Source organism: Giraffa tippelskirchi, chromosome X, assembly GCF_054371585.1.
Source record: "Giraffa tippelskirchi isolate mGirTip1 chromosome X, T2T-mGirTip1v1.2.pri, whole genome shotgun sequence".
Taxonomy (NCBI): domain Eukaryota; kingdom Metazoa; phylum Chordata; class Mammalia; order Artiodactyla; family Giraffidae; genus Giraffa; species Giraffa tippelskirchi.
Window position 1 is genome coordinate 126,868,929 of NC_137289.1, and position 23,058 is coordinate 126,891,986.

At 40.8% G+C, this 23,058-nt stretch overlaps 1 protein-coding gene and 1 non-coding gene across 3 annotated transcripts; both read left to right on the top strand.

The window, feature by feature from the left end:
* The first annotated feature begins 476 nt into the window (after positions 1–476).
* On the top strand, positions 477–13,244 carry TASL (TLR adaptor interacting with endolysosomal SLC15A4). Of its 2 annotated transcripts, XM_081564371.1 has the most exons (3): positions 477–653; positions 6,698–6,855; positions 12,109–13,244. In XM_081564371.1, the coding sequence occupies exon 3, from the start codon at positions 12,110–12,112 to the stop codon at positions 13,010–13,012; it is 903 nt and encodes a 300-aa protein (XP_081420497.1). In that variant the 5' UTR covers positions 477–653; positions 6,698–6,855; position 12,109; the 3' UTR covers positions 13,013–13,244. The 2 variants fall into 2 exon arrangements, with proteins under 2 accessions (XP_081420497.1, XP_081420496.1); XM_081564370.1 differs by lacking the exon at positions 6,698–6,855.
* Positions 13,245–22,339: 9,095 nt separating this feature from the next.
* Positions 22,340–22,474, top strand: LOC145537277 (U8 small nucleolar RNA). The gene has a single exon (XR_014076301.1). It is a non-coding gene; the product is annotated as a U8 small nucleolar RNA (small nucleolar RNA).
* The last annotated feature ends 584 nt before the right edge of the window (positions 22,475–23,058 follow it).

Below are 23,058 nucleotides of genomic sequence, written 5' to 3' on the forward strand. Positions count from 1 at the left end.
ATGTTTATAATCTCACCAATAGTGTATGAGAGTGCCTCCTTCCCCACAACCTTGCTCACTCAGGGTACTATTGAATTTTTAAACCTTGGTTAATTTGAGAGAGAAAACTGTTTTCATTTGCATTTTTTAAAATTATGAGTCCAATTGAGAAATAACACTTCTTAAAAATTAAAGGTTAACGATGAAACAGAATTTGTGAAATCATCTTTGACTTGGCTCTCTTTTGGGAGAGGGGTCCCAGGGAATTTGTTAGAGGAATACATTTATGTTTAGAGGGTTCTTACATAACATGTAGCAATAAACTATTTTAACAAGAGGCAGTTTCATAGATAGGTTTCATTTTTCAAAAAGGGGAAGAAACACCATTCTGTGGCTTGATGTGGGTTTGTCAGTTATTGCCTTCCCCCTTCTTGGGACTTCCCACTTTTCTTTAGCACAAATCAGACTTGAGCAAAAACAACTTTTTCCATAGGATCAGTTATAAAAAGAATGGCGAGGGCAATGACCAGCTTAGTTTATTGGTTTTATCAGGGAAAGTAGACTCACCAAAGGCTTGTGAACATTTATGGTAAAAGCACTGGCTGGCTTATTCATCTCCATATGGTCAATCGTGGTATTTCTGCAGGACCAAAGGCACAGACTGGTTAGTGAAGGTAAGCAAAGGAGACAACAAACCCTATGACTGTGAACTCTATCTGTCATTTCTCTTCTCACTCTTTCTTCACCCTTTATCAGCAGAACTCAGATCCAATTTCATGACATCTAAAATGCTTTTCTCATTTACCAGATCAGAAGTGAGTGGGAATGTAAGCAAGCATTCAATGGAGTTCGACAATGAAGAGAAATTAAGCCAAACACTCCACTTCTCTTACCTCATGCTCACATTTTGGACATTTCTAAAACTTTTTTACTTAAAATTTTGGCTGATCTGATCAAGTATTTGTTATGTCATTTCTCCAGTCCCTGTTTGCTAATTTCTACATAGGTTTAACCTCTGCGTCTTTTAAAGAAGGCCTAAAACCTAAGCAGAATTTTGCAGGGACAGCACAACTCAAATTTGGTCACAGGAATGTAGTTTTAGAGATGACTATAATGACAATAAATTCCAATTTGACTCTCAATTATTCGCTGGATGAAGTTGTGATAAGTGTTTTTCTGTGTGGCAGGATATACGCAAAGTAAATGTGATCGACAGTGATGAGGCTTTTCAAATTGCCATCTGGGTCATTTGGGAAAAGTCTCCCTGTTGGTATTAAAGACAGTACATGAATAAGTGGGCTTTTGCTTTAGAATTATCTTTTGCTTTAGAATTATCTTTAGATCTGCTCATTCTTTTTTTGAGCACATCTATATGTGCTTGAATATAAACTTGGTTTGACCAGAATATTTATTCATACTCATACTTTGAGACCATTTTTTGCGTACGTCAGTTGTAAGAAGCTTGTGCTTCCAAGCTTGAGAAGCTTTCTGGAGGAGTGGAGAGTATTTCAAATTTGTGTAAAACATTCATATTATAATGGTAATTTGGGGGATCTACATATGTGAACTTTTTATTATTTTAGAGCAAAGTGATGTTTTCAATAGTTATTTCAAGTTACTAGCACATTTCCAACCACAGACCTAACGATTATCTTAGATATATAAGATATTGTCTCTCTGAGATCTTCATAAGCACAATAGAATGTAAATTTCCCTTCATTAACTAACTGTAGTTACTTTCCTTCCAATTTTTTTTGCAAAGTTTCAATCCTATTGAAAAATGGAAAAAATACTTCAATGAACAAAAGTTTCTATCAATGAACACACGTTCAATAGTGCAATGCAAACACGTTTCTAGTAATCACTTGTAGCATTTCGTCACATTTATTTTTTCTCCTGCTATGGCTCTCTCTCTCTGTGTATATACATAAACACACACAAACATAGGTTGGTTTTTTTTTTCCCGAACTATTTGAAAGTATATTGTTGATTTCAGGACAGTACCCTCAAATTTTTGACCCATATCTCCTAAGAAAAAGAGTAATCTTCTACATGACTATAATGATAAGGAAATTTAATCTTAATATAATACTATTATCTAATAGTAGATCCATACTCAAATTTCTCTAATTATCCACATGTCCTCTAGAGAGTTTTTATTTTTTTAATTCAGGATTCAGTCTTGTATTGCATTTGGTTGATATGCTTACAATTAAGTATATGTTAATGGTAATAGCCATAATTAACAATATAATTAACAATTAAGAATTATAACACCAAGGAAATTTAGTATCAATTCTATCACGATTGCTTTTCTTATTTTTTAGTCCTTTCATTAGTGTCAAAATACTTTTAAAGTAATTCAAAGTGACCATAAGCTTTCATTTTTCTGTTTGTGAGACATAAAGACAGGATATGAAGAAAAATCCAAACTATGACAAAAATATATTTACTAATATATCTGCATCAAAATTTATATTTTCTGAAATAAGGAAATTTATATTCAGATAAAGCCCTTGGAAGTAGCTGTTCCCTTTGTTCACAAAGGATCTAAGTAGAACTGAACAGAAAATTATTTACTTGTTGATGTTAATATGGAAAACAGAGGCCTTTTGACTTATGATTATTTTAGCCATCAAATTAGACTTTTGGGAACTAACCCATTAAGTAAGAATCACTTCATGTTTGACAGAAGAATCGGTAATCCCAAATTATATGTTTTATAACAGGAAATGAAACAAAGTAAGGAATATTTTAGAGCCTCCATCAACAAATGCCACAGAATATGAAATAACAGGGACATAAACCAAGGTGTATGATTAAGTGAATGGTTATTTTCAGCTCTAAAGAACATGTTACTTTCAAAGATACGAGTCAGGAAAATGCAGGAGATCTAAAGAAACACCTTGTTTTGGGTAAAGTTCTTGTATTATTCACTGGAAAAAAACTGATGTAACATAGATTTAGTTACATTATTATAACTAGATTAAGAACAAAATAATATTCAAGTTTTTCAATGATAACCTTTCAGTGGTTTATTTGCAAGTCCCCCAAATCAAGAAGATCTTGAAAAACCATAGATTGGAATGAAAGGATCTAAAATTTAGATTATAGGTGAAATAAAGAGATGAAGAGATGAAATAGAGTATTTTGGGGATAGAGGCATTATGAAAAAATAACATTTCTGGTATATCACCTACATATAATCTTAACAAGACAGCTTGCTTCACTATAAATATGAGGCAAAAATAAATGTGCTCATCTGATCGGAAAATTTAAAAAAGTAATAGTGTATTGAAGAATATCAGTGGAAACAGTTAATTTTAGACACTGACGGCGAGAGAATAAATTAGCCCAAGCTACTTGAAAGACAATTTGCCTTCTCCAAATCTGACCTGGGAAAACATTCCTGGAGGCACATGAAGTGTCTGCACATAGTCAACAAGCAAGAAAAACCTCCATGTCTACTATGAGAAATTATTTGCTAACACAAGTTGTGCCTGTTATTTTCCATGAAAAGGCAGACCTATATAAGCAGACATGCTGACAGGTGGGAACTAAACTGCACCTCAACTAGCTAGGTTCAAGATCATCTATGAAACAGACAATAACATTGTCCTGTCCCTACTTCTGTGACGTTACATACTGTGATGCCTTGAGGCAGTCCCATCCAGTGCCTCCATTTTTGTGTGGCTATGGAGGTCTTCTCTGCACTGTCTCAACCACCTAGCTTCTCAGAAGTCTTAGTTCGCATACATCCAAACTGTCTTTTCAAGGACAGGATCTCTTCTGCCACCGTATCATCCCCCAATACCCCCACTTCCTACCAATCCTCCATCTTCCTGCTTTTCTTTTGCTATTGCCAGTTACTCCATTTAAAGGACTGTCTCAATGATTTATTTCACTGTTCAAGGTAGCAGCTGGATTTTGCTAAGGTTCTGTGCAATCCTGATAAATATATTGGGGTAGGAGAGACAAGAACTTAGAATTTCTTTCTAATTTAGAGGCAAGGATTTTGAGTGGGTGGCCAGGGGCTCTGGAGTGTCGAGATATGAGACTTGATGGGTGGTGGTGCAATGGGGATGGATAGGGCAACAGGGCTCTCGGACAGAGGAAGAAGGGCATGAATGCCTGGTTTGGGCGTGGGGTGTGGGTGAACTGGGAGGTGTCCAGCATGGCTGGGGTTCTGGGTCCTGTGAGAACAGGCAGAGATTGAGATGAAGAAGGCAGATAAAAACCACGTATCATGAGGGCCTAACGTGTGTGGACTTTATCCTGGAGGTAATGGGGAGCTGTTGATATTTAAACAGGGTATCTGTAATATTAAATTACCCTGTGGTTGTAAAATTAAGGGCAAGGCAATGCCAGGCTGCAGCAGTGGGAATAGTTAAGGAAAGTGTTCATATGGTTAGATTAAAAGAGCAGACGAATGTGGATGAACCTAGAGGCTGTCATACAGAGTGAAGTAAGAAAAACAAGTATCGTAAATCAATGCACATATATGGAATCTAGAAAGATGATACTGATGAACCTATTTGCAGGATAGGGATAGAGGCACAGATATAGAAAATGGATATGTAGACACAGCAGAGTAAGGAGAAGGTGGGATGAACTGAGACAGTAGCATTGACATATATATACTGTGTGTGTGTGTCCAACTCTTTGCGACCCCAAGGACTGTAGCCCGCTAGGCTCCTCTACCATGTGTAAAATAGCTAGCTGGTGGGAAGCTGCTGTATAGCACAGGGAGCTCAGCTCAATGCTCTGTGATGACCTAGAGGGGTGGGAAGCATGGGGGGCCTCAAGAGGGAGGGGATATATGTATACATATAGCTGATTCATGCTGTTGTACAGCAGAAACCAAATACTACATTGTAAAGCAATTATCCTCCAAATAAAAAAAAAAAATTAAACAAAATTTTTTTTTAGAAAGAGCAGAGCAGAAATTATTTCTATATCTCAAAGACATATGAACACTGATACACAACTGAGTCAAGCATGTAGCCCTGTGGGGTGGGCACTGGCTGTATTCTTAGCTTTTCTTTCTATATTTCACTGCATCTTCCTTCCCTTACTCGGCAAGGGTTGTTATTACATAAGAGTCAGGACTGGTACCCTTTTCCTGGAAGGACTAATTGCTTGTCATGATTGTGCAATACTAACTGCTCTCAACTAGGTATTAGTGTAATGTTTTAAGAATAGATCACACGCTTTGGGGTTAGAAAATCTGAACTTGAATCTTGCCTCTACTACTTACTTGCTTTGTGATCTTGGGAAGGTCGTTTGTCCTATCTTAATCTCAGTTTTCTCATTTGGAAAACCTGGATAATGATACCATCTAACAGTGCAGTGCTATTGGAAGATTAAGGGTAATGGTTGGAAAGCACCCAACACAACTGTGATTATTATTGTGTCCTATCCCAATTACTGCACCTGCTTTTCGATTTAGGTCAAGGATAGGCAAACCATAACCTGTGGGTCAAACTGGCCCTTTGTCTGTTTTTGTAAATGAAGTTTTACTGGAACACAGCCACACCCATTTGTTTACATGCTGTCTCTCACTGCTATCCTGCTATGATGGCCGAGTTGAGTGGTTGTGACAGACACCTAAAATATTAAATATTCGGCCATTTATAGAAAAAGTTTTCTGAACCCTAAGTTGGATTTTTCCAAACATTTCCTCTTACCGGTTTCTTCCCTCTTTACTTTTTCTCTTTCAATCCACGCTTGTGTTGCTTGAATGTAAATTAAAAATATGTCTACATACAGAGTTATAATGACAGTTTTCTGAAAAGTGTTAATATAGAAGGAAGAATTTATATTACAATTTCTTCTGAAATCCAAGTAAATGATTTAACAACGTGCTGCACTTCAGTACATATTTCTAAGTTGCGAATTTGCACAGCAGGTTAATTTTGGTATTCCCCTGTCTGGTAATGATTAATGGAGGCTAAATTTGTCTAGAACATCTCATCTGCAAATGTCCTTGAAAGTCTTTTCCTTCACACTTCAAAAAATGTTTTCCTTTTTATTTTGTATTGGAGTAGAGCTGATGAACAATGTTGTGACAGTTTCTGGGGAACAGTGAAGGGACTCAGCCATACATACATATGTATCCATTTTCCCTCAAACTCTTACTCAGTCATGGCAAATTCCAGATGTATCTCTGTCTCTATCTTCTCTATGATGAGAAATAAAAATTCAAGTAATAAAATATCTTTGAACAATGGAAATAATCCATTGACTTAAGTTTTACCGTTTCGGATAAAATTAAGTCAAATATTTATTTGAAGTACATCTTTTTAAAAACTTTGAAGAGTGAGGTCTTTTAAAAATTTTGTAATTACTGAAGTTTATTAAGAAAAATGCCAACAATCAAAATAAACCCAAATAACTTTCTCTGTTTTAAAATTTTAAGATGTCATGATACATAGTACTTTTTTTGCGATCTTTTTTTTTCTTTTTTTTAAATTAGTTTATTTATCTATTTTTTAACTTTACAATATTGTATTTGTTTTTCCATACATTGACATGAATCCACCATGGGTGTACTATTTTAATTCTAGTGGTACATTAAAAACAAATACAATATTGTAAAGTTAAAAAATAGATAAATAAACTAATTTAAAAAATAGTGGTACATCAAAGGGTTTTTATAAAGATCAAATGAGTTAACATATGTATAATTTGGGTGTTTCACACATTACTCTCTCCACAGCTTGAGAAAAATCTTGCAAAAGCTGCTCTAGCATGCTCTCTGCTGCCCTCTGCTGCTCATTTTCAGAAATGGATTTTGATTCTGAGTAACACCTTGGGCTTCCTGATGGCTCAGCGGTAAAGAATCTGCCTGCACTGCAGAAGATGTAGGAGACACAGGTTCGATCCCTGGATCAGAAAGACCCCTTGGAGAAGGGCATGGCAACCCACTCTAGCATTCTGGCCTGGAGAATCCCATGGACAGAGGAGCCTCACGGGCTACAGTCCATAGGGTCGCAAAGAGTCGGACACGACTGAAGCATGCATGCATGCAATGCTTACCTCACTTATTTTCTTCTCTTAATATAGTCAAAAGCCCATGCAATATTAAAGTTTGAGGAGATTCTATAATTTAATTCCACATTCTCAATTTACAGATAAGAAGTTGAGTCTCTGAGAGGTTAAGTGACATACAAGTGTGGGCTCTGTTTTCTTTCCTTTTTTTGTCCATGCTGTGCAGCTTGTGGGATCTTAGCTCCCCAACCAGGGACTGAACCCAGGTCCTCTGCAGTGGAAGCGTGGAGTTCTAACCATTGGACTACCAGGGGATTCTAGTGGGCTCTGTTTTCTGACTGATCAGTGTTTGAATGCCTGCTGGTTATGGACATAGTACTTAATTTCGATACATAGAAAATGAGAATAATAGTACCTGCATCTTTGAATTTTTATGGGGGTTCATTGATTTAGTACATAAAAGGCACTTAGAATAGTGTCTGGGTTGTAGCTAGTATAAATGCTAGCCCTGTTATAGACCTGCCGTTAACTAGACTAAAACCACAGCAAGATCAGAACTAGAATTCTAGTCTCTTTGACTACCAGTTCAATAATTTTTTTTTTGGCCTTAATGAGTCTGCATAACCACCAAATTTTACCTTCCAATGTCCAATGTGGATTTTTAGAATGTGACCTGCTCAGGTTGGAAGTTCTTGTAGTTTCTGTGACACTATCGACACTACAGAGCTTGTTGTGGCTCATTCCTTCTTGTACTGTTCAAGGCAGGTTCCCCACAGAAATTATTACCCATACAAGCTCCTCAAGCCTACAGATCGAAAATCCCGCAGCCCATACTTGGGAGATGATGTCACTGTTGACTGACAGTAACCCTTCTAATGAGTTCCCTGCTGGAACCTCCAGTGCACAGTTAAACACCTGCACTCAAGAGGAACCGAAGTAAACCCATCAGCTCCTTTCCTGGCTCTTTCTCCTGATCTCTCCATTTTGGTCAATGCTGGTGTCAACTGTCAGCATGCCTAGACGCAGTTACTTCTGACTCATCTCTCTCCTTCACTACCAAGTCCAGGAGTCATGGCCTCTCAAGTTCATTGCTTCTCTTCCTTTTCTGCTTCCTTCCTCCTGGCTCCTGCCCCTAAACAGCTCAGGTGGGCATGAATCCAGCAGCTCCTAACCTGGGTCCTGGACTCCAGTTTCATTCTGCTGACATTCATCTTGCCCTTTATTCATAGATCACATCATGCCTTGAAAAACCTTGGTTACCTTCCAGAGGTCTGTATTGTCTTCAGCATAAACTTAAAGTCCTATGGTAGGGCTCTTATTCTACCAGAATTAAGGTATCAACAAAGCTCTCAGCCCATGACAAATAGGGCAAAGAGGCTTTTATGTGTGTGTTAGTTGCTCAGTCATGCCCAACTCTTTGTGACCCCATGGCCTATATAGCCCACCAGGCTCCTCTGTCCATGGGATTTTCCACGCAAGAATACTGGAGTGGGTTGCCATGCCCTTCTCCAGGGGATCTTCCTGACTCAGGGATCAAACCCAGGTCTTGGCCATTACTCAAAACAAAATCCACTTCCTTCACTACTGTGAACGAGCAGAGGTTACCTGGAGAACTAATACACATCAGCCGCATAAAATGAGAGAAGACTCCACTATGATTTTTTAATATGAAAAGAAATGTGATAAACAGGTGATTTGGGATAATGGCTGAATGGGAACAAGGGGGACTCAAGAATGATTTTGCATTATCACCTTCACTATCTTCTAAGTCTGTGCTGTCCAAAATCTTAGCCATGTGGTATTTTTAGTTTCAATTAAATGAAGTTAATTAATTGGTGAAATTCAGTTTCATTAGCCACATTTCAAGTGCTTAATAGTCACATATGGCTGTTAATATTTTGGACAGCACATATGTAGGTCAGTCTATAATCCCAGAAAGTTCTGTTGGACTGCACTGGTCTAGATTTTTCATTTGCTTCTCTAAGTCCTCCACCCCTGATCGACTGCTTTCCAGTTTCTAAAGTATAACTTCTCTAGCCTTTTCTCTTGTTCTCCCTTTTCTCATGTATTATATTTTTAAAAAAATTATTTACTGTTGTTTTAGTGAAGTTTGGAGGGGGAGAAAGAATACAGGTGTAAGTCTAATCCATTATTTTTCCTAAAAATCTTTGCTTTTCTCTCCCTCAGTGTGATCTTGCTTTTGGGCACACATTCTGAGTAATCACAGTCACTTCAGGGGTCCCTCTGGCTTGGGCTTGCCTCTGAATCCCGGCTTGCTTCCATAAAGCCATAGCATCAGCTGGGGGTGCTGGGGGTGGGAGGGAGGTAGTGCAGTGGGGACAGTTCTGGCTGTTGTCATGTAGTCACACGGGCATCCATGGTAAGTTCTCATCATTCACCTGGCCCTCGGTTAACATTCTATAACTATCATGTCTGCAATCTGCCCATCCCCAGTGGACGTTTTCACCAGGTTTGCAGGCTCTGGGCAGCCTGTTGGTACCTAAGCAGACTTCACAAGGCAGCCTTTGGCCGGTCCATCCGGGCATTCCATTTGGTTGGTTTGCCTCCTGCTCCTCAGGTTCTACGTGGGGGTTAGTGCCTAGGCCTCATCTACTCAGGGATCCCTCAATCTATCTGGCGCAACCTCTGTCCCTCCACAGGGATTCCATCCACTGAGTCTATTGTTGATATGTCAATATGATGCCCTAAGTCATTTGGTAGTGGCTTAGTTGCTAAGTTGTGTTCAACTCTTGCAACCTCATGGACTGTAGCCCACCAGCCTCCTCCATCCATGGATTTCCTAGAGAAGAATACTGGAGTGGGTTGCCATTTCCTTCTCCAGGGGATCTTTCCGACCCAGGGATCGAACCTGGGTCTCCTGCATTGCAGGCAGATTCTTTACCACTGAGCCACTTGGCTCAGTGACTGAGCCACCAGTCATTAGGGTTCTGAATTCTGAAGTGCAAAAGCTCAGGTTATGGAATCTCAAAACTCATTTCTCTAAAACTATGATTTCTGCTAAGACTTTCTAAAGATTCTTTAGCAACTCAAAAGCTGGGAGATGGGGTTTTGCTCTGGTTTTCCACAATGATAGTCTTAGGTCCTGAAGGTAGAAGGCCCCACTTGCAATCTGGGTGGAGTGAAGTGGGAGGGTCATGAGGTAACTGCATCACTAGGAAGCCTTAGGATAAACTTTCTTGCTCTGTTAATTATCTTCTCATGTATAGAAGATTTGTCTTTTCACCTGGATGTTCAGTTTGTTAAGAACAGAACCACACAAGTTTTTTGGGAAAGAACATTTTCTTACTGTTATAAGTGTGTCCAGCATACAAGAATCGCTTCACGGATGTGTTGAAGACCTTTAACTTTGTAGCTTAATGGTACATGACAGTGCCTGGAATACAGAAAACATTTAAATCATTAATAAATCTGCTGAATATATTTTGGAATAGTTCCTCCCAAAAGAAATAAACATTGAAAACATTGGTAGTAGTGGTTTAGTTGCTAAGTCATGCCCAGTTCTTTTCGACCCCATGGACTGTAGCCCATCAGACTCTTCTGTCCATGAGATTTCCCAGCAAGAATACTGGAGTGGGTTGCCATTTCCTTTTCCAGGGGATTTTTCCCACTCAGGGCTAGATCTCACATCTCCTCCTTGGCAGGAGGATTCTTTATCGCTGAGCCACCAGGGAAGCCCACTAAGTACATTACATTCATAATACTAACTTTATACAATTAAAACGTGAACTTGGAAAACAACTTCATGACTATAAAAGAGATGCTAAAATTAAAAAAAAAAAAAGAATCCTTAGGGTTAAGATAATCTTTTTCTAATATGACTTGTCAATTTTAGGCTCAAATTAATGGGTCTGTTTTAGAAGTCCAGCCCTTGAGGCCAAAGCAGGACAGTTCACTTTGCTCTTGTCTGTTGCTCCATTGCCAAGAGTGTCTTTTATGGAAAATGCAGCTGTGGATTTCCAGCCTATTCTGCTGCTGCTGTTAAGTCACTCAATCGTGTCTGACTCTTTGCGACCCCATGGACTGTAGCCTGCCAGGCTCCTCTGTCCATGGGATTTCCCAGGCAAGGATACTGGAGTGGGTTGCCATTTCCTTATCCAGGGGATCTTCTCAACCCAGAAATCTAATCTGGGTTTCCTGCATTGGCAGGTGGATTCTTTACCACTGAGCCACTTGGGAAGCCCCCAGCCTATTCTAGTCAACTTAGAATCCAGTGACAACTGCTGACAGTGGGAGGAGGGGTGCAGGTAGAGGAAAAGCTCACAGTAAGAAAAGTTCCTTGGTAACTGGGGTAGAGGTAAACATGTCAGTCAGACACAGGAACATTTCCAGGACGTCCTATAAAAACTAGGACGGAGAGAGCAAGAAGGCCATCCTGGGCAGCAAAGGGAGACAAAGGCTTCATGGCCCTTCATGACAGGTTGACAGTGAATTAATTTCATACCCTGCCACTGCTTTTCATTATTTAATTCAAGTTAAGGATCCTTTGATTTCCTCCTCAAGGCAGACAACTGCGCTAGCTCCCAAGAATAAAATATGATGATGAGTAAGATATAGCTCTCATTTTCAGTAGAATCTGCCACCAATTCCCTCATTTTTTCATAACCCACTAGTGATGCTGCTTCCCCAGTTTGCAGCTACTCAATCACTCTCCATTTCCTTCAGGGCAGAAGGCAGATGCCCTTGCCCAACTCCCAAGGCCCTTTAGGATTCAATTTCAGGTGATATTCCCAGCCCTCTCTGCTTGGGCTCATTGTCTTATATATGCCATGTAAGGCCATGTCATCAATTTCTTATAACTCTGTGACTAGGGATGGAACTCCTAGGCTTCAGTTTATCTGAAATGCCACCTTCTCTGGGACATAGCCTGTCGTCTCTCTTCCTTCACCCCAGGTTGTTACTCAGAAACTTGTTGAAGGAGGGAACTGTGTCCATTTCATCTTTATATCTCCAGCACACACTAGCGCTCTGGTACCACAGCAGGCACAGAATGAGTAAGAGCTTGGGGAATGAATGAAATCAACTTATTTATTGCCCTTTACTTTTTTGATAGCACAGCTGCCCATTTGTGAGACTCCAATCTTCTTTTCCCCCATTGTAACTCACATACTCTCTTTCTAGAATGCTGTCAGAAGGCTATCTCAGTGGACTTGCGTACCGGAATGACATCCAGTGGAGTTACCCATCTTCTAATGAGCAAGTGGCTGAGGAAAAGGAAGAGGAGATGGAAGCCACAGCAACTGCGAGTCTTTCCTATTCCTCCGTGGATGAAACACAAGTCCAAAATCTCTACGTGAGCTGCAAATCCTCTGGCAAGGTCATTTCTTCAGTGTATTCAAGAGAGAGCCAACATAGTAGAAATCCGAGAATCACAGTGGTGCAAACAAACCCCAATCCTGTGTATGAAAGCCCAAACTTGGCCGCAGTTGAACTATACAGAGACACCAGCAGAGAGACCTACTTGGTCCCACCTTCCTGCAAGAGTATCTGCAAGAATTACAATGACTTACAGATTGCAGGGGGCCAGGTAATGGCCATTAATTCAGTGACAACCGATTTCCCCTCTGAGGGCAGTTTTCAATATGGTCCTTTGCTGAAATCATCTGAGATTCCTTTGTCTATGGAGGATTCCATGTCCACTCAGCCCAGCGACTTGCCACCCACCCCTATCCAGCGGTATTCATCCTACTGGAGAATAACCAGCATCAAAGAGAAAAACAGCCTGCAAATGCAGAAGCCTATTTCGAATGCAGTGCTGAATGAATACCTGGAGCAGAAGCTGGTGGAGTTGTATAAGCAGTATTTTATGGACACTGGGTTTCATGACAGTTCACCTACCCAGATTCTGGCATCTGAACTCATCATGACAAACGTGGACCAAATTAGCATTCAAGTCTCTATAGAGAAGAACCTGGAGATCTCGAAAGCCAGGGATATCGTCATTAACCGCCTATTACAGTATGGGTCAACCGAAATCAGCACGCCGAGTCTCCATATTTCTCAGTATAGCAATGTGAATCCATAGCAAGGGTGCTTCCATTGCTCTTTCTCAACTACTCAAATCCTAAGCAACAAGTACTCATTTATTCTGAGAATGTGCAGGAAGGTGTTGGCAAGGGGTAGAGAAGAAAAGGTCGGTTGCAGGTCAGGTATGGATTAAGAGGAAATCTCATAATATTACACGTGAAGGAATGTGGGGAGAGGAGCTATAATGACTTCCAAGTGAGGGCTGTACAGCAACAAAGCAAAAATAAAAATGATCAAAAAAGAAGGTATGATTCATATAAGGGATACAGAAAAGGAAAAAGACAAACTGAGTAAGGATGCACACAATGTATGGAGAGTCCTTAAAAAACTAGGAATAAAACCATCATATGACCCAGCAATCCCACTCTTAAGCATGTATCCTAAGTAAACCAAAATTAAAAAAGACACATGTATCCCAATGTTCATTGCAGCACTATTTACAATAGCTAGAACATGGAAGCAACCTAGATGGCCATTGACAGATGAATGGATAAAGAAGTTGTGGTACATCTGCACAATGGAATATTCCTCAGCCATAAAAAGGAATGCATTTGAGTCAGTTCCAATGAGGTGGATGAACCTAGAGCCTATTATACAGAGGGAAGTAAGTCAGAAAGAGAACGATAAATATCATATATTAATGCATACATATGAAATCTATAAAGATGGTACCAAAGAATTTATTTATTTGCAGGGTAGCAATGGAAAAACAGACATAGAGAACAGACTTATGGACACGGGGAGAGGGGAGGTGAGGGTGAGATGTATGGAAAGAGTAACATGGAAACTTACATTACCATATGTAAAATAGATAGTCAATGGAAATTTGCTGTATGGCTCAGGGAACTCAAACAGGGGCTCTGTATCAACCTAGAGGCATGGGATGGGGAGGGAGATGGGAGGGAAGTTCAAGAGGGAGGGGATATATGTATACCTATGGCTGATTCATGTTGATATTCGGCAGAAAACAACAAAACTCTGTAAAGAAATTATCCTTCAATTAAAATAAATAAATCAATTTAAAAAAGAAGAATGCACACCATGGCAAAGCTAAAAGCCAAAGGTTTCAGGGTGGGAAGTTAAGAATATGTTTGTCACCCAAGTAAAATCCTCCAAGTTGTTTCTTCTTGAGGGAAATGGACCACTGAAGGCTGCTACATTTGGGCAGAAAGACAGGTTCAAACAGTTTTCAAAAAATACATTTGAATCTATTTTCCCTATCCTGTACCAGATCATTTAAAAATATATTCTTTATAAAGATGAAAATAGTAGCCAATTGCAATTGTGCTTTTATTTTTTAATGATTACTTAGCTACAACCTCAAATACAGCCACTCAAATCTAATTCTGTTTACTGGGGGGATGAAGTTTTCTAAAATGGAATATACCACGTAGTGAATATTAAACTACTGCTTTATTTTGCCATGTTTGATTTTCTTGGTGGTACTAAGCTTGAAAAGGAATTATGCATCTTATTTTTCCCATTTTTCTCTTCTTTTTCTACATGCTCTCTTGTCCCTTCTGGAGCCAGGAAGGGGTCTTTTGTATTCTCTTACAAGCTCTAGGATCTCATGGTGTCAAATTCTGTAAATTCATGCACTAAAATGGTAGCTTCATGAGAGTCCCACTTAACTCCTCTAGTTCAAGGACTTGCAAATGATGACACATTGGCCAAATCTAGTCTGCCACCTGTTTCTTTTATTGAGAGGGCTTCCCCGGTGGCTCAGTGGTAAAGAATCTGTCTATCAATGCAGGAGACAGGAGTTCGATCCCTGGGTTGGGAAGATCCCTTGGAGGAGGGCATGGCAACCCACTCCAGTATTCTTGCCTGGAGAATCCCACTGGACAGAAGAGCCTGGTGGGCTACAGTCCATGGGGTCGTGAAAAAACACAATGTACCGATTAAACAACAGCACCAACAACAATCTGCATATAACACGTTAGTTTCACATGTACAAGGTGATTTGCTATTTGTATATTATGAAACAATGACCACAATACACCTAGTTACATCCTTTGAACTCCCATGAGCTAAGAATTTTTTCAGCCATTTTAAAATAAAAAGAATATTTTATGACATGAGAATTATGATATTCAAGTTCAGTGTCCATTAAACAAGGCTTCATTGGAGCAAAGCCATATCTATTCATTTCTGTATTCTTTATGGCTGCTTTCACACTAGGAAGGCAAAGCTCAGTAAATGTCATGGAGAACATATGGTCAACTGAAGCCAAAAACACTATCTTTCCTTCCACAAAAGAAGTTTGCCTACCCTGCTCCACAGCAGTGCCCTGACCATACAACCGGTGATTGAGTTAATTCAGCCACTATGAGTAGGGTGACTCTGAGATGGAGACTGGTGAGCAAGTTTACGGGGGCCTGTTGGGAACAACCTCTGTGAGGGAATGATGAAAGCCAAAGAGGTTTCCATAGATGCCTCAGCCACCTAAGGGAGCTCTGTGGTTGGGGTGGGCCTTTGGCAAAAACCATCACAATATTGTAAAATAATTATCCTCCAATTAAAATAAATAAATGTGCTGTGCTTAGTCACTCTGTCATGTCTGACTCTTTGCGACTCCATGGACTGTAGCTCGCCAGGCTCCTCTGTCCATGGGATTTCCCAGGTAAGAATACTTGGAGTGGGTAGCCGTTCCCTTCTCCAGGGGATCTCTCCAACCCAGGGATCGAACACAGGTATCCCACATTCCAGGCAGATTCTTTACCAGCTGAGCTACCAGGGAACAAAATAAATAAATTAAAAATTGAGGGAGGTTCAAGAGGGAGGGGACATATGTATACCTATGACTGATTCATGTTGAGGTTTACAGAACAAAATTCTGCAAACCAATTATCCCTCAATTAAAAAATAAGTAAATTTTTAAAAATAGATAAACAACAAGGATCTACTGTATAGCAGAGGAAACTCTACTCAATATTCTGTAATAACCTATATGGAAAAGAACCTGAAAAAGAATGGATATATGTATATGTATACCAGAATCACTTTGCTGTATATTTGAAACTAAAATAACATTGTAAATCAACTATACTCCAATATAGAATAAAATTTTTTCAAAAACTGAAACAAACAAAAAAAAATTGTTCCAAATTGAAATGAGAGGGTTGGCTTTGGTTCTTCCGCTTGACCAGCAGGGGGTGCTACGGTAGCTGAAGTAATTTAGAGTCAAATTCCTAAAGGGGAATCAGCTGTGAGCCTTCAGAAGCCAAACTCCTGGCAGCTCCTGGAAGAAGGAGTTCCTCAGCCAGGAGGAGGAATCTGGGTGAAGCACAACATCATCCTCTGCATTTTCCCAGTATTTGTAGAGTGAATTTTCTTTTTTAACAACATGTGGTATCATGTAAAAACTCTGGTTTTGAAATAATAATTCAGAAATGTTGTTCACTGTTTTAAATAAATATAGCCACTATGCATTAATTAGGCTTCCCTCCTGGTGCAGTGGTAAAGAATCCACCCGCCAATGTGGGATACCTGGGTTCAATCCCTGGGTTGGGAAGATCCCCTGGAGAAGGAAATGGCTACCCACTCCAGTAGTCTGGCCTGGAGAATTCCATGGAGAGAGGAGCCTGGTGGGCTAGTCCATAGGGTTGCAAGAGTCACAAATGACTTAGCGACTAAGCAACAACAACAATGCATTAATTGCTTGCCATGGTGCCTGGCACCATGTTAGGCATTTTCTATGAATTTTATATAATTATCATAATAACCTCATGAGAGAGTATGCTTATTATTCCTCCACCCCCGCCTTTTTTTTTTTTTTTTTTCAACACTGAGGAGCAAGCTGGGCTCAGGGCAGGTAAGTAATTTGTCCAAGGGCACACAGGGAGTAGTGGAACTAGGTTTGAATACATTTCCACTTAAATGTAAAGTCCTGGTTCTTTTTTTTTTTCAAAACGTTATTTATTTTTGTTTGACTGAATCAGGCCTTTATTGTGGCACATGGGATCTTTTGTGGTGGTGTATAGGCTCAGTAGTTGTGGTGCGCCGGTTTAATTGCCCCATGGCACGTGGGATCCCAGTTCCCCAACCAAGGATCGAACCCATGTCCCCTGCATTGTGGACCAACAGGGAAGTCCCTAAAGTACTGGTTCTTAACTACTACCACCTATTCTTTTGTTGACCACCATCAGTTCAGTTCAGTTGCTCAGTCGGTCCGACTCTTTGCGACCCCATGGACTGCAGCACGCCAGGCCTCCCTGTCCATCACCAACTCCCGGAGTTGACTCAAACTCATGTCAAACCACCATCTGTCTCATTACAGACTGGTTTTCTACTCCAAGGAAAAAATAACTAACTTCTTTACCATCATGTTCTTTTCTTTATAGTGTTCTGTTTTGTAGTATTTACTTGCCTCTCTTCCTGTCTGCAGATTGGAAGTTCTGATTTATTCATTTGCTCCTCCATGTCCCAAGCAATACTTGCACACAGTAGGTAGCTGATTCATACATGTCAAGTGATAAACAAGTTTTGCTGTGTTGGATACCGCGTCTGATGGCTGAATCGAAAGATCCATCAGTCTGAAAATTAGGTAATTTTGACTAGAAAAAGTGCTATTCAGAGTTCCTCCTCAAGAAGAAAACTGAATAAGTGAGCTTAATTTCTTATAGCAGCTTAGTAAATGGTATAATAAAAACATGTTATAGTAATATTGCACATGTTTACCCTCTTGACAGTTTGAGAAGTGACCTGTTACAAAGCAGACTGGTTCATTCTTTTTCAAATGAGCATTTATTTGATGCTGCTTTGGGGGAGCACTGTGTACTGATATGAAACATGCAGGAAAGACACGTGTGTGCATGTGTACAAACACAGAGGATTCGACCCCTTCTCTGTCACCTTGTTATGCTGGAGGGACCTGGCAAATAAGTAAGGAACAAGTACCAAAGCCGCTTGCTTAAGCAAGAACTTGGCAAAGTGGTACCAACAGGAAGGAATACAGCAATGAATGATTGCAACTCAGGTGTGGTAAGTGCTGCAAAGGAGATGTGCTCAGAGGTGCTGGACAGTGGAGGGGCCCAGGGCAGGCAAAGACTCCAAAGGAGAAGTGATGGTTTAAATTACTTTTGAAGAACAAGATAGGGTCGAGGTAGATGGATGGAAGGGGCATTCTAAGCGGAGGTATGAGAGTGTCTGGAACGACAGTCAATGTCTGAAACCAGAGCTGAAGGAACAAATGAGCAGCATATTAACTACCCTTTGACACTATAACAAATGACCACAAAATTCAGAGCTTAAAACAACACAAACTTATCTTACAGTTATATATGCCAGAAGTCCAAAATCATTCTGGTTGGGTTAAAATCAACTTCTTGGTTGGTTTGCCTTCCTTCTGGAGGCTCTAGAAGAAAACTGGTTTTCTAACTCTTTAGAGCTCCTAGAGGCCATCCCTGTTCCTCAGCTCCTGACTGTGCACTGTTTTAACTTCCGCAGCCAGCATCACACCTCTGTCTCTCACACTAAGCCTCCTGCCTTGCTTTTATAAGGACCTTTATGAATAAATTAGCCCCACCTACATAATCGAGGCTAATGCATTCAGCCAACATAGGCAGGCAATTGTGTGTATTAACAATAAGACGTCTGAGTTTTGCTAACCTACGGTTTGACATTCAACAGATATAATTTGGATTATCTCCTTTTTCTATTGTATTGTCCATACTGAAAACCATCTATCATGTTTTATCTCTTCACACTTTAAATTCAACTAAATTCAACAAATATTTACTGAGCATCAACTGTTATACAAAGATGAGATTCATAGTCCCTGTATAAACAGCTCCTTTATGATGTAGTACCAGACCTTTTAAGCAAGGCACACTGAGTGTAGTAAGAATTGTGCAATGACTATTTAAGGCATATTGAATCATTTTTCTTTCAATTAATACCAATTCAGTAGCTGCTGTTGTTTAGTTGCTAAGACATGTTCAACTCTTTTACGACCCCATGGACTATAGCTCACCAAGCTCCTCTGTCCACAAGATTTCCCAGACAAGAATACCAGGGACTTCCCTGGCTGTCCAGTGGTTAAAACTCTCACTTCCACTGCAGGCAAGAATACTGGAGTGGGTTGCTGTTTCCTTCTCCAGAGGATCTTCCCGACCCAGGGATCGAACCCACATCTCACAGGTAGATTCTTTACCATTGAGCCACCAGGGAAGCCCGCCCATGCTTATCTTTGTTTCCTTAGTTTTGGACTCTCAGGCATTATTACAGGGCTATGAGTAGAACCTTCTTTACTAAGCACTCTGGGAAGTAAGGGAAGGGGTAGAGGTGGGGTACCTTCAGTATGGACTTTAATAATCAGCCCTGGCTTTGACCTTGACTTGGCCTTAATCTCAGGGCTTCCCAGGTGGCACAGTGGTAAAGAATCCACCTGCCAATGCAGGAGACACAGGAGACGCGGGTTTGATCCCTGGGTCAGAAGATACCCTGGAGGAGGGCATGGCAACCCACTCCAGTATTCTTACCTAGAGAATCCCATGGACTGAGGATCCTGGCAGGTCATAAGGAGTCATACACAATTAAGCAACTAAACACATACACATACTCTGGCCTTAATCTCACTGCACATTTGGTACTGAAACCTCTCCCCTCCTTCCCACAGCCCTTATTTGTGTCTTTCTGTGTCCAATATCTTGGCAGGAACAACTCCAATGTTGAAAGGAATGAGGTCAAGTAGAGTCTTTCAACATTTCACTGGAGACCTGTAGAGCATACTTGTTAATGTTGTTTCTGTGATTCACTAACTTTGGGGATTGGGAGGATGGGGAAAACAAGATGAGTGAGTTTTACAAATTTACATGGCAAAGGTTTTACAAATTTTCTTTTGCACGCTATAGTTAATTTTTTTTTCCTCTTGAAAAATTGAGGGGAAGATCAAGGTTCAGGAAGTGAATAGTTCAGCTCAAACTGCAAGATGAATTCAAAGATATTTTGTACTGTCAGTATACCCCTGTCAGAAGAATGTTCTGACTTACCAGATTATTTTAAGTGAGAGAAAGCATGTGGTTGGAAGAAGAAAAAGCAGTCTTTCTTTGGGTTATAGAAAACCAGGAACCTGGATGTGCATTTTGAGAACCTCCCCACAATGACACCACCCCCATGCTACACACACGTTGGGAGGTAGCATGGCTTGAAAGAGGACTGGCCTTGTGGCAGATGGGATCACAGAAAGCCCTGAAAAAAGATTCCTGGGTTCCATTGGCAACCTAGAAGCAGTGGACAGCTGGGAATCTGCAGAGGCCATGTAGATGAAGCAGTGACTCTTTTGGCAATGACCTGTGATAACCCGTGTCCAGTGATGACCAATATAGTCTATAATTTGAAGGTCAGACATAAACTCCCCATGTGCCCCTCTACCATTCCTTGACATTGTGTAAGACTCCAGAACTGTGGTACAACCCTGAGAAGGATTAGAGAAGCCAAGAATGACTGATGTTTCCTGCCATCATGGGAAAATGGAAGTTTAGATTCAGCGAGTCAGTTGTTGTTGTTGTTTTAAAGAAAGCACAAGTGTGCATGAGAGACAGAGAGAGAGAGAAAGAGAGATGGGTGGGGTGTGGGGAGAGATGGGGGTGCGAAGAGAGAGAAAGAAAATTACTTATTATACATCTGAGTTGGTGGGGAAGTTAGAGTTATAACTGACTCCTACTCCTCAGCTGTGTCCTAGGAAGAAGTAACCTAGATGGAAATCTCCAGCTTTCTAAAGTAACAGCACTAGGAGAGGGACAAGTGAGAAGGTAGGTTTGGTGCTAGTCCAATGGATGTGAACTGAGGGGAGGAGGCAATGGAAATAGGGAAATTTCCTTCCTCTCTTCCTTTATCTCCCTCTTTTTCTTCTTTCCCTTTTGTTCCTTCAATTTTCTCTCTCTTCTCCACCTTCCCCATCCTTCCCCTTCCTTCCTCTCCAGTGCAGGGGTGCACCAGATTTTAAATCACACCCAGAATTCTAATCACAAGGAAGCCTGGGAAATGTAGTTTTTGCTTTCAAGCCACTACAGAACACAAGGAGGGTGGGATGGAATGCCAAGCCACTATCCCATCACACGAATTAAAATCCAGGCCTGAGGAACTGCATGATATTGCTAATGAGAAGATACTGCATAGTGGACAGTGTCCACTGTGCTCCCTTAGGTCTCCTGTGATCCTTTCTTTTTTGGCCACACCACGTGGCTTTCAGGATACCTCAGTTCCCTGACCAGGGATTGAACTCTGGCCACAGCAGTGAAAACCCAGAATTCTAACCATTGGTCCACCAGGGAACTCCCATCCTGTGATCTTTTTCACTGCCTCTGTATATCCCCCTGCCAGCTTCAATGTACTTTGCCTTCAACCTCCTTCTTACTCCCTAGTTGGAGGACTTCCACTGGGCTCCCAAAGTCTGCCCACGGGCACAGAGAGTTGGAATTGCTTAGGCATTTATATAACCCTGTGGTGGCCTCTTACGAACTGAATATTTGTGTCCCTACCCCTCCAAATTCACTTGTTGAAATTCTAATCCTCAAAGAGGTGGGACTTTGGGGAAGTGACTAGGTCATGAGGGTGGAGCCCTCATGAATGGGATTAGCACCCTTATAATAGAAGCCTCAGAAAGTTCCCCTGACCCGTTTGCCCTATGAGCATACACCCAGTAGGCAGCAATCCATGAATCAGGAAGAGGACTCTCATCAGACACCAAATCTACTGACACCTTGATGGTGGACTTCCCAACCTCCAGAACCCTGAGAATTAAGTGTTTGCTGTTTTACCCACCCAGACTATGACATTTTTGTTATAGCAGACGAAACAAAGACACGACTCTTAGCCAACAACAGCTGAAAAAGGCACTAGTATGAAAGCGCAGCCCCCTCGTATCTACCTGGGACAAACTCTCTCAGGCACTATGCCTCAGAGCTGCCTTGAAGGATCAGGCTGCAGCTGTCCTCCTAAGTATTTTGCCTGAAAATGAAAACCTGTCATGCTTTTCCTACTTCCTTATCCTGCTATTCTGTTCCTACTCATTTTTCTTTTTACAAGTTTATTCCAAGAGCACTTCCTTTATACATCACTAGCACACAGATCTTTCCCTCAGGGTATGCTTCTGTGGAACTGAACCCCAAAATGTCCCATTCACCATTAAAGCACAGTGCCTGTCTGTGTAGATCAAATTCTTACCAGAGAGAAAGTAGAATCCATTTCCTTCAACCTCATGAGATCATAGGAAGAGTAGGAGAGATGGATATGGGGAGCAGATGGTCAGTTATCCATCTTGTTATCCCTTCTCTAACCTTGGATTTTAGAACAGGAAGCTACAGTGAATACTGGAGGTTAATCATCAGGAAGCATAATCCTTACCCGTTTGTCCCTTTGGAGGGCAGAATAGAACATGATGACTTGAGCTCACATTGTCTCATGATTAGGAGCTCTGCACAACCAGGACTTGCAACATTGACTGCTCATGTTTGATTCTTCTTGGGAAAAAAATACTGTAAATTAGATTACCTAGCACCCATTACAACCACCCTCTAGCTTCCTTTTCCATACAAAGTCAGAAATTTAAAAACTACATTTCCAAGATTTCCTTGCCCTTAGAGTTCTGCATGTGACCCAGGTCCTTAACCTCAGGGTTCAACTTGGAGGCAGCAACATCAATTAATGGTTGCATGTGGGAAGAGTTGATCATCCAGGAAGTACAGAGACTAAAGAATTTGATCTTCAGCTGTGGCGGCATTTCCGGCATCCAGTGCCAAAGACTGGAGTAGTGGGTCTGTGATAAGACTGCGCATTTTCCCAGGCTCTATAAACTCTTGAGACTTTGATTCTGAGATTATAGCACTGTGGATCATGTTGTTTGCCAATAAAAATCCTGGGAGACAAAGGAGGTATTTAAGAGAGGTTGTGAGATGGAGTCATTTAACCATGTGCTACAGAAACAAGGGATGGTGAATGGTTAGAAAGATAACTACAGCTACTACTCCAAAGCTACACTTGGTTCTTGACCTCAGAACATTTCTGCATGTCCCCAGTGGGTTGCCTACAGTCTAAATGGGT